Source organism: Heterocephalus glaber, unplaced genomic scaffold (assembly GCF_053883595.1).
Source record: "Heterocephalus glaber isolate CG9 unplaced genomic scaffold, H.glaber_assembly_v1.0 deba00001472, whole genome shotgun sequence".
In the NCBI taxonomy this organism is placed as follows: domain Eukaryota; kingdom Metazoa; phylum Chordata; class Mammalia; order Rodentia; family Bathyergidae; genus Heterocephalus; species Heterocephalus glaber.
This window is the reverse complement of record NW_028258315.1, coordinates 48,476,168-48,490,297: the sequence shown is the minus strand read 5'-3', so window position 1 is coordinate 48,490,297 and position 14,130 is coordinate 48,476,168. Positions and strand designations below refer to the sequence as shown.

General features: G+C 40.5%; 1 protein-coding gene across 8 annotated transcripts in view; it reads left to right on the top strand.

Annotated features, from left to right (window-relative positions):
* The window catches only part of Frmd4b (FERM domain containing 4B), a 351,908-nt gene that overhangs the window by 318,207 nt on the left and 19,571 nt on the right, over window positions 1–14,130 (top strand). For all 8 annotated transcript variants that reach the window (XM_087182007.1, XM_087182006.1, XM_004854187.4 and 5 more), the window contains 6 exons: window positions 8,461–8,537; window positions 10,046–10,184; window positions 10,599–10,740; window positions 11,552–11,685; window positions 11,778–11,897; window positions 12,863–13,079. In XM_087182007.1, the coding sequence (XP_087038133.1) occupies window positions 8,461–8,537; window positions 10,046–10,184; window positions 10,599–10,740; window positions 11,552–11,685; window positions 11,778–11,897; window positions 12,863–13,079 (829 nt within the window). The remainder of the gene's footprint in view (window positions 1–8,460; window positions 8,538–10,045; window positions 10,185–10,598; window positions 10,741–11,551; window positions 11,686–11,777; window positions 11,898–12,862; window positions 13,080–14,130) is intronic.

Genomic DNA, 14,130 nt, shown 5'->3' with positions numbered 1-14,130 from the left:
GCAAAGAAATAAAGATCTAAATTTTGCGTTGACCTGATGGAAACAGACAAGATGGAGAGACAGTAATGGGATAGGGGGTAGTGTTCAGGGACAGCCTCCAGGGGAAAGGTGACAGTTAAGCTAGCACCCCAAGGGTGATACTTACAAAGAATGGGGTAGCTTGCTCTGCCGTGAGGCTAGGATGTGCTTATGAGGAGGTAGGCATGTGGGAAAACTTGAGAACAGACTGTGCTAGCCCAAGCTTAAAGAGGAAGAATGCTCTTGTGGGACCAGAAGATGCTGTTGGAAGAGGAAGGCATGTCCTACACAAACAGAACTGTCAGATGGCTATCAGTGGCCATTTGTCCTTCTATTACTTGATGTACCTAGGCCTTTACCAAGTACTTGAATTGTTGGCACATGAAGAGAAATGAAACGGTATCTTTTCAGTAGCATTGACTAGTCTGAACAGAGAGAGAAGCACTTAGCAACTGTGACAAATTGCTCTGTGAAGAGGCATAAGCAGTAATGATTTCTTTGTTATATACTTGTGACCAGTGATTGACAGGTTTGAGGGGTTTTTTATGGTAGCAGGGTTTTAGTGGTAAGCTAAAGATATCGAATTCATCCATCCTTACAAGTTTCTAACAGTAGTGTACTGTACATGACTTTATATGTTTCTAAGAAAAGCATTTTTTCTTTACTTTTTTTTGCATTTTTAAACATTTTTACTGATACATTTTATCTTTTTTTTTTTTTTGGTACTGGGGATCAACTCAGGACCTTGCACTTGTGAGGCAGATGTGGTGCCACTGAGCTAAATCCCCAACTCTGGTACATTTTAGATATTGCATAATGATAACATTCATCTTAGGGAATTTGTACCTGTACACGATATATCTTGCTTCTTCTTTGTTTCCCATTTCCCTCCCTCCCTTCAACTCCTCCTCCCTTATTTATAAAAGCTTTGTTTCCATTTTTTCCTTCTAGTATCTTTTTTTTCTTGTTCCTTCTTTCCTCTCCCCCTCCCCCACCCTTGTTCTTCTCATTTGAACGTTTTCTTCCCATTTCCCAATATCTTTTATACATTTTGGTCCTTATTTACACTTTTGGTTTTTCACACCAGAGAAACAATGAGATATTTAACCGTGTGTCCCCGATTTCTTTCACTTAGGAGTATGGTCTCAAATGCAAATCCCCATCAACCAATGAATGGGTAAAGAAGATGTGGGGTTTTTTATACAGTGAAGTACTACTCTGCCATAAAGGATAAACTTGAGACATTTCTAGCTAAATGGATGCACCTTGAGAAAAACATTTATTGAGCCCATTGTTTTTGTAAGGGCCCTGAGCTGGTACTTTATTTTCCTTACCTCATTTAAGGAAAAAGTCATAGTTCTTGCCCAGGGACCCAGAAATCCATCTGGAAGGAAAGTATATATTCAGAATTAGTGGTTTTATTGCAAATATTTAAAGAGCAGACTAGATACCATCCCTTAAGAAGAGACACCAGCTGGAAGTTCCAAAACAGCCTTACAGAGTCTAAGAGGCCCACGTCATCTGTGGTCATATCACACACATGGTGAGTGCACTGATGAAAGTGTTATCAGGAGGTCTCAAGCTCACCCCTGGGAGGCTAGAGATTTGGCCACAGGAAACTAGGGTGAAATGACGTTATTTTAGAGGTCAGATTTTTTTTTTTTTGGTGGTTCTAGGGGTTGAACCTAGGACTTTCACAGTGAGCTGTATCCCTAGCCCTTTTTGCTTTTTTAGTTTGAGACCAAGTCTTGCCAGATTTCCCAGGTATGCTCCAAGGATCCTTCTGCCTCAGTCTTCCACCGTGCTAGGATTACAGATATTCCTCTTTGAGGACCTACCCTGTTTAATGACTGTTCAGATTTACAACCTCAGGCTTAGGACTTTTTTTTTTTGGTACAGTTCTATACATCTTGTTTATAGAGTCTTAATGTCTTTTTTGTACAGTATATCTTGTTTATATAGTACTGTAATTTTTACTGATTTACTGTACAGTACTGTAATTTTATATTCTGTTATACAGTACTATATGTAAGACTTATGCAAATAAAAGCAAAGTCATCAAGTTGGAGTTTCCTTTGACCATTTCTTTGTTCTGAATATTGTAATGTACATACTATATACAATTCCTCATGTAGCGACCAAATCATTTGATGAACTAGTCATGGGAAAGGAACCCAGTCATTAAGGGAGGAGTGTCTGTACAGGTACGCACTACCACACCTGGCTGCCATCAGATTTATATTACACATTTCATAGCACTCAGAATTTCTTTATTTAATTTTTTAAAAAAATCATCGTGTTTTACTCCTTGCATTTAAGATGTGATGTTTTTTATGTGTATAAGGCTATGAGATTGCATCTGAAAAAATAATTTTCATTCCCTGAGTATGTACCATTTGGATATGTTATGAAACTTTAGTTCACCACACCTGACTGTTCGCAGGACCCTCTTCTAGCAGATGAGTTGTTGGGAGTCCCTCTGGCAGGTAACATTTGCACTTAGAAAGCAGTCTGAACAACCATTTGCTCCTGAAGGCACTACCTAGTCAAAAGAAATAGCACTCCAAAATTCATTATTTTAGAGCAAAACTTTATAGCATCTTCATGAACACATTCCAGCTGCTAGAGCATAACCACACCACCACACACTGTCCTCCAAGCCAGGGTTTCTCCTCACCTGCCGGCAGGGGTGACACTGCTCTGGGGGGCTGTCCTGCACCCTGTAGGGTATCCAGCAACATGGCTGCCTTCTGCTGGCAGCACCTTCCCCTGTAGGTGGTAACCAGAAAGTCTCTGACATCCCCAGGTGTCTTAGGCACGGGGTTGGGAGGGGCTGGGAGTGGTGTACAATCATCATGAGGTAAGAACCACAAGTCTAAATAAAATTGCAAGGACTCAAAGTCCTAGTCCACAAATGGCTGCCTTAATTCTTGCTTTCTTTTTTGTCTGAGGTATAATTGGGTATTACCTTTTTGGGGGCTGCACTCGGAATCGAACCCAGGGCCTTCACACTGAGCCACATCCCCAGCCTTTTTAAAAATTTTGCCCAGGCTGGATTAGAACTTCTAATCCTCTTGCCTCAGCCTCCCAGGATGCTGGGAGATGTGCACTACTACACCCAACTTCATTTTTTCCATCTTTCTTTTTTAAAAAACAACAAATATCCTCACAGCACCATGCCCACCTAAGAAAGGTAGAGCGGTATGCTGTGGGTTTTTGGAGCATGGCTGACACTATGTGAAAATCCCAGATCAGCCCCTACTTGGCTGTGTGACCTTGGTCAATTTACTTAAATCTTGGTGTGCCTCAGTTTTCTCCTTTACAGAATAGAGCTACATGTGTACCTTCTGCTTCTGTCTGTTGGGAAATCTCAAGGAGATAATTCATAAAACATCATGGCACTGCCATGGTTAACACCTGACCACTTAGCTTATCTTGTCCAGTGCTGTCCCTATTAACTGTGCAGAGTTACTGTATGACTGTCCTGCCTGCCTTCCTGTGCCCTCCCCAAGGGAAAAGACCTTTTCTCAGTCACAACACCTGATATGATGGGTAGTCGGAAAGAAGATGGGTTGGCTGGATTTTATAAAAATCCCTAATTCTGCAAATTTTTATTTTTATGGTACTTCAGAAAGTACTAATAGTAGAGTTATCAACTGTAACCTTTCTCAATGAGAAAAGAATAAATAAATGTGTGATTTTGTCTTATTTTGGGTAAAGCAGGGGATCACCCCATGTGAGTCATTGTTTAATCTACGATGAGTGTGACTATTCCAAATTTAGTCATTTCCAGGTGAATTTTCAGTTAAATGATTAACCAATAATGCAAGTGCAATTAAAAAGCCAAGCCTTTGTGATGTCTTTTGTGTGCGTGTGTGTGTGTGTGTGTGTGTGTGTGTGTGAGAGAGAGAGAGAGAGAGAGACGTCTTTCTTATCCAAGCCTAGGTGACATGTTTCCTATTCTTGCTTACATCTACTTTAATTTAAAAGCAGCCTGATCCTCTGTCAGAGGTTTCCCTAGGTCTTTCAGGGCCCAGGGAGGTTTCCCCAGGTCCCAAGGAGGTCCTCTCTGCCTCTCTGCAAGCACTGTGTACCTGCTGGGGCACCTTTCTTTTGGCCTGGGCCCTCCAGACAGCACTTGCCACCTGCGCGGGACTGTGAGGTGTGCCTGTGCCTCGCCCCTCCTCATCTGTGACCTCCAAGGTACAGGACAGGGAACTGATTTCCTACGTAGAAGGCGTATCAGGAAACCACCTATGAAATCAACAGATACAGCACTGGCCTGGTACAGAGCCTGAAACTCCCAGAATGAGAAGACTGAATGACGCAGCTAGGTCAACAGAATAACTTAGCTGCTTCTCATCAGTGTGGAGACAGTAAAAGGTCCCAGGTAGCTGTTTGGAGTTCTGTTTCTACTATCCAGTGGCTGTCCTCCTTGTGATAAAGTAAGAGAGGTGGACAGAGAGTCCTTCTTCCTAAACACAACTAGCGTTACCACTTAGAGAGAGTGTGTTTTGAGCCAGGAACCCGTCCCATTGCTTTACAAACAGAATCTTGCTGACTGTCTGACCAGCACTGAGGTGGGTCTTCTTGGCCCATTTTACAGATGAGGTAATGGAGGCTCAGGAAAGTTAAACAACTTGCCAAACAGCACAGCTACAAGTAATGAAACCAGGTGCAATCTTAGACAGTCTGATGTGGTTCCAGTGGGTCACATGGACCCCACCAGGGAAGAGACCCGGTCATTATTCAGCAGTAAGAACAGGGCCTCACCGTGGGAGGTGCTCTAAACATTGTTGATTGAAAAGGAAGGATTCTGAAAGCGACTGATGTACCTGTTACCCTGTTACCTAAAAGCTCCTTGTCACTACCAGCAACAGATTGTCAAACTCATACTTTCTAAGGAGCCACAAGAACAATAATTATTAGCATGCTTCTATAATTATTATTTGGAAAAACTTCTCTGTTTCAGACTCTTTGTTGAGGGGCAAATAATCCCCCCCCCAATCTTTAGAAGGGTGTTTTGGCTATTTGAGAGGCTGAGGCAAGGATCACTAAGTTTGAAGACAGCTTGGACAATTGAGATCCTGTCTCAGAATAAAAAGGGGTCAGGGATGTAGATCAGTGCTATCTGGGTTTAATCCTCAGCAGAAAGAAAAAAAAAAAGTAGAAATTTTGGCTCAGACAAATTTTTTTTCTGTTTTAATAGGAAATTTACCAGTATCTATACATACACACATGCATATATGAAATATTCTAGTCTACACCATCCCCTACAATATTCCTACCCTGACTGTTCTCCAAATAATAGAAAATGTGAAATGTACTTTGCTTCCTTCCACACATTCCTTTGTACTTTATCTCTTTCCTCAAATGCAGAATGTTTTCTTTGCAACTTTATCTTTCCAGCGACTCAGAGTATTTGTTGTATGACAGGCTCTTTCTCTAATGCAGAGGCTTCCACAAGTCAAGTTTCCTGGTGGCTATTTCTTTAACCAATTTTCTTTCCCTTTCCATTGGTCTGAAATCTCCACATGATTTTGACCTGAGGGGACCTCTCTGCTTTATCCTTTAAGTTGAGCACTGGCTGAAGGGAAGGGAATGTTCTTCATTTGCCTGTCATGTTCACACCCAGGATCCCGGGATCTTTTAGGAGACAAGTTCACTTCACCTCTGCTTCATTGCCAAATTCAGAACTTTATCCAGCTAGATCAAGGACTGCTACAATTAGAGGAATTTTTATAGTAACTGCAAAACCGTAGATCAGAATCACAATAGTAATGCCCAGGGTGGTGGCACACACCTATAATCCCAGCACTCTGGGAGGTTGACCAGGAGGATCACAAGTTCCAGCCCACCTGGGAAATTTAGTGAAACCATATCTCAAAATGAAGAATTTTAAAAAGCCGGGGATGTAGCTCAGTATGAAGGTCCTGGATTCAATTCCCAGCCTGCCCAGCCCCCCCCCCACAAATCATAATGATAATCATGAAATATCATGCAAATTGTTAAGATGGGCAATATCACCTTGTATAAAATAAACCAATTTGTGTTCATTTTATATAAACTTTAATTTTGAGTAATAAATATAGACAGGTACCAAGAATATGATAATATGATAAAACCACTGTGAAACTGACTACTACTTGGTCAAGTTACTACTGCTCAGTCATATTTACTTTATCTTACTTTTATTAATAAAAACAATACTCCTGGTGACACTGACACATTCTGTCCTGCTTCTCATTCATTGTCGTCCTCCCCAGAGATAACCAGTGTAGGTAGGAATACACTTTGGGTTATTCCAGTTCAGTCTTACACTGGCACAAACCTGAAATCACATTTTGCGCACTTTTAAGATTTCAGGTGGAGAAACAAATGGCTGTCTTTGAGACCTAAAAAAATCTGTAACTTCTTTTGCAAATCCAGGTGCCCTTTGATCATTCCAAATTCTCTAAGTCCAAACTCTTCACCTTTTAAGTGGGGTCCTCCCCTGCCTGCGGAGGCTGGTTCCTCCCAGCACCGGGGCATGTGGAATGGAGCCAGAGTACTAGTATTTCCTATTTGTAAGTGATAAGAGGGGGAGGTGGTAGCTTTCAGAGATCAGGTTTCAAGTGGAGCCCTGGTTTTTATGTGTGTGGGAATGGCCGAAAAGGAAAACACAGCTGAGCTGCATTCTGACTCTTCCTGTGAAACCTGTTTCTGCGCCCGCCCGTGAGCAGACCTGGGTAAAAAGGTTTCCCTAAAACAGCCTTGGGTGAAATTCGTGCCTGTATTCAAAGTAACTTACTTCCCAGGAAGGATAGTGGGAGCCCCCCACCCCCCACCCCGCGCCCCACTTTAGAAAAGTCTCTCTTCTGGGAAAATCTATCAGCAAGAACTTCGCCCTATCCTCCTGGGTGAGAGGAAGGAGCAGACTGGGGAGGTGTCACTCGCCAGAGTTGCTGATGTCAGTGGCGTATCAGCCGTGGGAGGCTCGGTTTGGGAAATTGAGTTACACCTCAGTGTCTTATGAAACTCGGTTCAGAGCACACCGGAGCTGCTGTCTGGCAGGGGGAGGGGGAGAAAACCCTGAGATTTTCCCCTCTATTCCGTGTTTTGGAGCTTCTGGATTTAAAGAGATGAAAGCCCCAAGTCTACAGACACTGTAGGAAATCGGTATGTGGCTTTATACTTTCATTAATTCCTCTTTGAAGCGGATGAGTGTTACAGTTCAGACTCCTACATGCTCGGACTATGGAAGGCTGTGTCCTTGGTGTATGCTGACTGGCTTTACTCAGTTTGGGACCTGGGGCCATCAAGGGTCCAGTCTGAGCACTTTTGTCCCATGGCTGTGTCTGTCTGCACGGGAACCTTCACCTTACCCTGTTCCTTTCCATGAGGTTTGTGTGTCTGTGAGAAGTCTTGGTTCCTGTCCTTCAGGAAATGTTTTTGCTGATTGTGCACTGCAGAAAAATTCTTATTATTTAAGCGATTTAAAAGTGTTCTTTTAGGATTCTTTGAACATAATTTCAAAATCTGGCCAGAGACTTAATAATGAAATGAAATTGCTGGGCTGGTACATATTTCCCTAATCGTTAAGACTGGGGACACAGAAGAGACACTGACTGCAAAGTCCACACTGAGAGCTTTGTAAACCTCAGGCTAGTGCAGGGTAGTACGAGGATTGGGAACAAGCCCTGAAAACACAGCAAGGCATACTCAGTTCTGTGACTAAGCTTCTTTTTACCAAATTATTTGCCTGTCAAATGCATGTTTCTGGTTAAGTTTGTTTCCCCCAACCAAGTGACAATCCACATTGAGTCCAGCACCAGGATATCAGCAGTGGGAATACAGAGGTCAGGATCTCTTTACGCAAACTGGAGGCTTTAGCTTAGAAACCAAGAGGGCAGCTCAAGCATTTACCCCATCCCCTCCTGCACCCCCATTCCTGGAGCTTGACTTCTGTGATATTTAGGGGAACTTTGCTAGGTGAGAAACCGCTGTCTCAGATATTCACCTCTGCCTCTGCGTGGGGGTTCTCTTTTACTTTCACTTTGCATTCGTTTGAAATTTAATCTCTGGTCTTACTGCAACATCCTTTTCAGTATCTTTCATTTAAATACAAAATCAACATCTTTCAGCAGAATGCTTATGCTTACTGGAATCTATGCAGATTTCCTTATTATATAGTTGAGTCAGAGGAAACACTATATGCGTGTTCCCTCGCAGATGTTTGGTCTTACTGTTAAAGAAAGATTTATTGGTGTTTAGTTGTTAAAGATTACTGTCAGAAGAAGGAATAAAATGGTTTCAGGTTGTAGTTGATTTATAAAAAGATGAATCGTGTTTTGTGCTTAATCTTACCCTTCATGGGAACTTAAAATCATTTGATTATTAAGCTGACTGAGTAGAAATGAGTCATTAAAGCTATGTGGTTTTCTCATTTCTTTAATATTTTAGTTATTCCAATGGAAGCAGCTGGAGAATTTATATTTTCGTGAGAAAAAATTTGCTGTTGAAGTTCACGATCCACGAAGGTAAGGATCAGAGATTTTTGCATGGTCCCAGTCACTTTATGAATAATACTGCTATGAACATTTGTATATGGGTTTTTGTATGAATATATGCTCTCATTTCTCATGGGTCTGTCCCATACTTAGGAGTAGAATTTCAGAGCCAAATGGGAGCTGTCTTTAACTTTTAAGGGAACTGTCAGACTTTTCCAAAGCACTAGGGTGCATTTCCACCAGCAACATACATGGTTCTAAGTTCTCCACATCCACACTTAACACTTGCTGTTTGTGTGTATGTATTCATGCATGTTTTATATCCATCCTAATGGTGTAAAGTTGGTTCCTCCTGGTTTTTTGATCTGCGTTTCCTTCAAGACTAATGATGACAAAGCTTCTTTTCATGGGCTTGTTGGCCATTGCTATAACTTCTTTAGAGAAGTATCTATTCAGATCCTTTACTCTTTTTGTTTTCTTGTTTTTTTCTTTTCTTTTTTTCCTGGACTGGGGATGGAACCCAGGGCCTTCACACTGAACAACACCCCCACTTCACCCCTTCTATGAGACAGGGTCTAAGTTGTCCAAACTGGCCTTGAACTTGCAACCCCCCTGCCTTACCCTCCCAGAGTGCTGGGATTATAGGCCTGCACCACCACAGTGGCCTCCTTTGCTCAGTTTTAATTTTGGTGTTTCTGGTCATTTAAAAAGACAAAAAAAACAGTTGCCAGGTCATCAACATGACTCCAGGTCAGGATGTAGGTTCTCCAAGGTCTTAAAAGAACTCAATCAGTCCCTAGGGGTTATTTTTCTGTCCCCAGATAATGTTTATGGATGTTTGACAGGCAGACTAATGGGAGGAAACAGCTGTGACAAAAGATGACCCAGCCAGAGGATTACACACACACACACACACACACACACACGTGCTTGCACACACCGCACAGTGTCTGTCTGCCTCCATCCCCCATCCTTCTCCTTCCCTTTCTGCCCCTCTCTCTCTCTCCCACTCCCATGCTCTTTTGCTTTTTCTTGCTCCCCCACCTTCTGGTCCAGTTGTGGGTTTGTGTCTTTTCAGCTCTATCATTGTGTTCATCCTTGCTAATGTCAGCGCAGGCCACATCTACCCAGACCTGAAATGCTCTTTCTTTACCTTGAGGCGGATGCTCATGCCACAGGTTCTGCTCTCTCCATTTTTAAAACATGGCCTTTATTTTCTACTGCTTAAGGTGGTCTCCGACCTCTATAGTTTCTAACTAATGAATGTTTTTATACAGCTTTTCGTTTGACAAATCCCTTATCTGCTTTTCAGTGCATGTGTAGTGTTTTTCAGTGTGCTAGCTATACAAAAAGAGATTGCGTAGGTCTCAGTAGTTTCATCATAAACGAATAAAATCAGAAACTCAGCCCCAGTCAGCCTAAGCCTGTATAACAGAAAGACAGAAAGAAGGTGCTTTGTTACCACATTGCTCATGGGTACATTTTGTGTGGGGCTGGGCAAGAGGTGAGTAATTTGAGTGTTTCCCATAATCTTTCAGGATTTCAGTGTCCAGGAGAACCTTTGGGCAAAGCGGCCTCTTTGTGCAGACCTGGTATGCAAACTCTTCTCTCATCAAGTCCATCTGGGTAATGGCCATTAGCCAGCACCAGTTTTACCTGGACCGGAAGCAGAGCAAAGTAAGTCACTGGGAGGATTTCTACTCCAACTAACTCCAGTCCTGCTTTTGCTTTATTTAAGAAGATAAGCTGTTTCAGAAAACATGCAAGTATGTGGATTTTTGTTTTTGAGGGTTTTTAAAAAAAACTTTACTAGCAACTGCTTTACTTTTTCATGCATTTAAAAAATAGGCAATATGTATATAGTTGATTTAAAATTATAAGATTGGCATGCATATGTATGTACGTTGGTGACATTTTAAAGTTAGGAACTGAATCATGCCATGAGAGTTTTGGATAATTATGAAAACATCTTAGATACAAAGTTTAAGTCTCATTTTTTTTTTCCTGGAGTGCCAGTTGAATATTAATCATGTCATTAATGTAAAATGTATTTAATTGCACTGATTCCATTTCGATATTTTTGCATCATAGGCAAAAATTCCTTCAGCCAGGAGTTTAGATGATATTGCCATGGATCTAACAGAGACAGGAATGCAAAGGGCATCTAAACTGGTGACACTGGAGGCCAAAAGTCATTTCATCATGGCCAGCAATGGCAGCTTAATATCTTCAGGTAACATCATAGCATTAGAGAAAGTGCAAGCCGTATCTTTTTTATCATGTCATTTTAAATATATATTTTAACTCCTTATTTTGGGAATAAAAAGTATATCAAAACCTACTGTATGCAACAGTTTTGAATACAATATTAAAGATATAAAGTTATAAATAGTCAGGATATCTAAGCAACATTAGATGTAGAAGGAGGGAGTCCCTAAGGATGACTTGGAAGGACATTTTCTACCCTTAAATCTTGTCACCATCTTCTGTGAGTAGTTTTTCATCAGTCTGACTATCTGTATGATATGAAATGCTATACAAAGATGATTACATGACTTACCCCCAAAATATAATTACTACCCCTCAGCCCTTCTAGAAATTTAAAATTTGTGAGAACTTTCATAATTTGTCCCATCTAAATCTCACTGTTGCTTTGCAAAGCTGTAGTACTAGCTTCCTTTTTGTAGAACATTCCTTTGCCTTGCTGGCTTACCTACCCAAGGAACATTTGAAATGACTATCTCAGGGAGCATCATACTTTCCCTCCTGCCTACAAAAAGGACATTTTTTCCTTGGGTGAAGTGTTTTATCCCCACTTCCAATGTGGCCGAGCCAAAATGCACAAGAAGGTTCATTTTCCTACCAGCCTCTATTTGATGCCCAGAAGCATGAAAAAATGTTCTCTAGCTTCCTTTTATTATTTCAGAAACAAGGAAAAAAGAAGTAAACTAGCATTTAATAGCAAGTTTGGTTTCACAATCCTTTGTCCTTCCCAAAGGAAGGAAACATGCTTTGTGTAAACCTCCCACCCCTCCCCACCACAGGTTCTCAAGACTCAGAAGTCAGTGAAGAGCAAAAGCGGGAGAAAATCCTAGAGCTCAAGAAGAAGGAGAAAATACTGCAAGAAAAACTCCTTAAAAAAGTTGAGGAGCTGAAGAAGATCTGTTTGCGCGAGGCTGTGAGTGTCCTCGCTTCTGGGGCTCTTCAGCTTGTGTCAGATAGATGTGGCCTGTGTCAGTTACAAGCTCCTGACCCTGTCCTGTTTTACAGGAGCTCACAGGCAAAATGCCAAAGGAATATCCGCTGAACATAGGCGAGAAGCCTCCTCAGGTCAGGAGGCGTGTGGGGACCGCATTCAAGTTAGACGACAACTTGCTGCCAAGCGAGGAGGTATGAGCGCCAGCTCTGAGCCTTTCTTTGAACCACAAGACATAAATTTTACCCTCAAACCACAAAAAGCATTAAATGAACCCTAAATGTTTATAAACTGAGAAATAGTATTATAAGAATTAAGAACATCAGCCTAATTCCTTTACTTATAACTCAGTAGCCTTTTGCAAATAGCTTAATCTGTGAAGTCTCATTTTTGAGGTTTCAGTTTCTCCATCTACAAAATGGAAATAAGAGTGTAATTTCCCTGCAAAGGATGTGATGAGTATTAAATGCAATAATACATGTGCACCATTTAGTATAATTTAGTTAAAAATTTTGACAGCCAATCAGCCAAAGAAAGTCTACACATGGTTCTTGTAGAAATGCTATACTATCTTGGCTTTAGAAAACAATATGTGTCTGCCAGTAATATAGAGGGCTTTGTTATGTTGAGTGCTCACCTGTGTACCTAGCTGTGAGCTAAGCAAAGCACATGAGTAATCACATGTCATCTTCAGCACCTGTTATAAGGTAGTTGCTATCTTCCTTTTACAAATGAAAAAAGTGTAGCATGAAAAAATTAAGTAGTATATGCAGAGTCATGTAACTGTGAACCACCAGAAAGAATCAAACCCACATTTATCCTTCTAATGCTGTGCTTATTGATATAATGTTCTGTACCCATGAGTCTTGAGAATCTCTCCCTTTAAACTATGATCTGTAGCCAGCCAACTGCATGGATGAAAGGTCATTTCCTTCCTTAACAAGGGAAAAGACTGGGGTAATGAGAAGTTCCAGGTGGATAAGGAGTATCTTGTCTTCCTAAAAAGTGTTTGGGATATCTCTGCATTAGAATTTAGAAAGACTTTATTCTCAAAAAACATCTGATTCAAGAATACACAAGAAATTTTGTTATTCAGTACTTGAGAGAGTGACTGTACTTGTGTCCGTAAAAGTAAAACAATATCATTGTGTAAATACAGGATCCGGCTTTACAAGAACTGGAGAGCAATTTTCTAATACAGCAAAAGCTGGTTGAAGCTGCAAAGAAACTTGCCAGTGAGCCAGACCTTTGCAAAACTGTGAAGAAAAAACGAAAGCAAGATTACATGGATGCAGTAAAAAAGCTCCAGGAGATTGAAAACGCAATAAATGAATACCGAATTCGATGTGGAAAGAAACCCAGCCAGAAAGCAACAGGTATTTTACCAAGTTGATAAAAAGTTAAAAAATTTTGAATCCCTTTGTCAATACTCTCGATGGTGGCATGTAATATTTCTAAGCCTGCTCATTTGACAAAAGACAGAAGGAAGAAAAGGATGAAAAGTAAGTTTCTTAGGGTAATAATAGTTTGAAATTTCAGTCTTATAAGTATGTAAATTTAATTGTCAGTTTTACTATTGTAATACTATACTCTTGGGTTACTTTAATTTTCAGGATGGAAGCACTTTCACAGCAATAATGGTTCATAATAAGAGATTCACCTTTAACTGGGCTGAAGTCATTGCCAAAAATACTGTTGACAACACTAGAGTTGAGCCTGCTCTAATAGTTTGTGAAGGTTTTTAGTACAGCATGCATTTTCTTAAGGTTTATCCCTGTGTAGATAAAGAAGAATACGGACTTATCCTTCCATGTGGATAGGAATAAACTGTTAAAATTACTGTCATTTAAGCAGGCTATTTAAAGATGAGGATATATGATCATGATATAACATGGACTGCAGAAAGGCAAAATATAGCATTGTAACCATGGTGTAATCCAACTTTGAGAAATATTTTAAAACACTAATAGCTACCGAGTTTAAGTAACTTAATTTACTTAATACCCCTCTGTATTTTCCAGATTCTCAATATCATTTAACCATAATTTTTATGTTCAGGAAAAAAGGAAGCCAAGAAATCTCATTTAGGGAGAAATTAAGTGTAGTTTGCCTTCCCTAAATATTAGCATGGTTTTTAGCCTTCATTGTTGATTAAAATATGATTATATTTCTTTGATCCTAAGACTTCATTTTTTCCTTCACATTTTAACATTTGTAAAATTGAGATAATTCTTATACAGGATGGTGTGTTACAATCATGGTTGGCAGTACTTTTCTTTTTCTACTGCAACATAAAATAATCACACATCTTAGATTTGATGAGATATGGTAACTGGGTTTAGAATATACTCAGGTTTAGGGCATAGGATCTATAGTTCAGTGATACGGCTTGTGGAAAATAAATGTACAGACATTGACACACAAGTG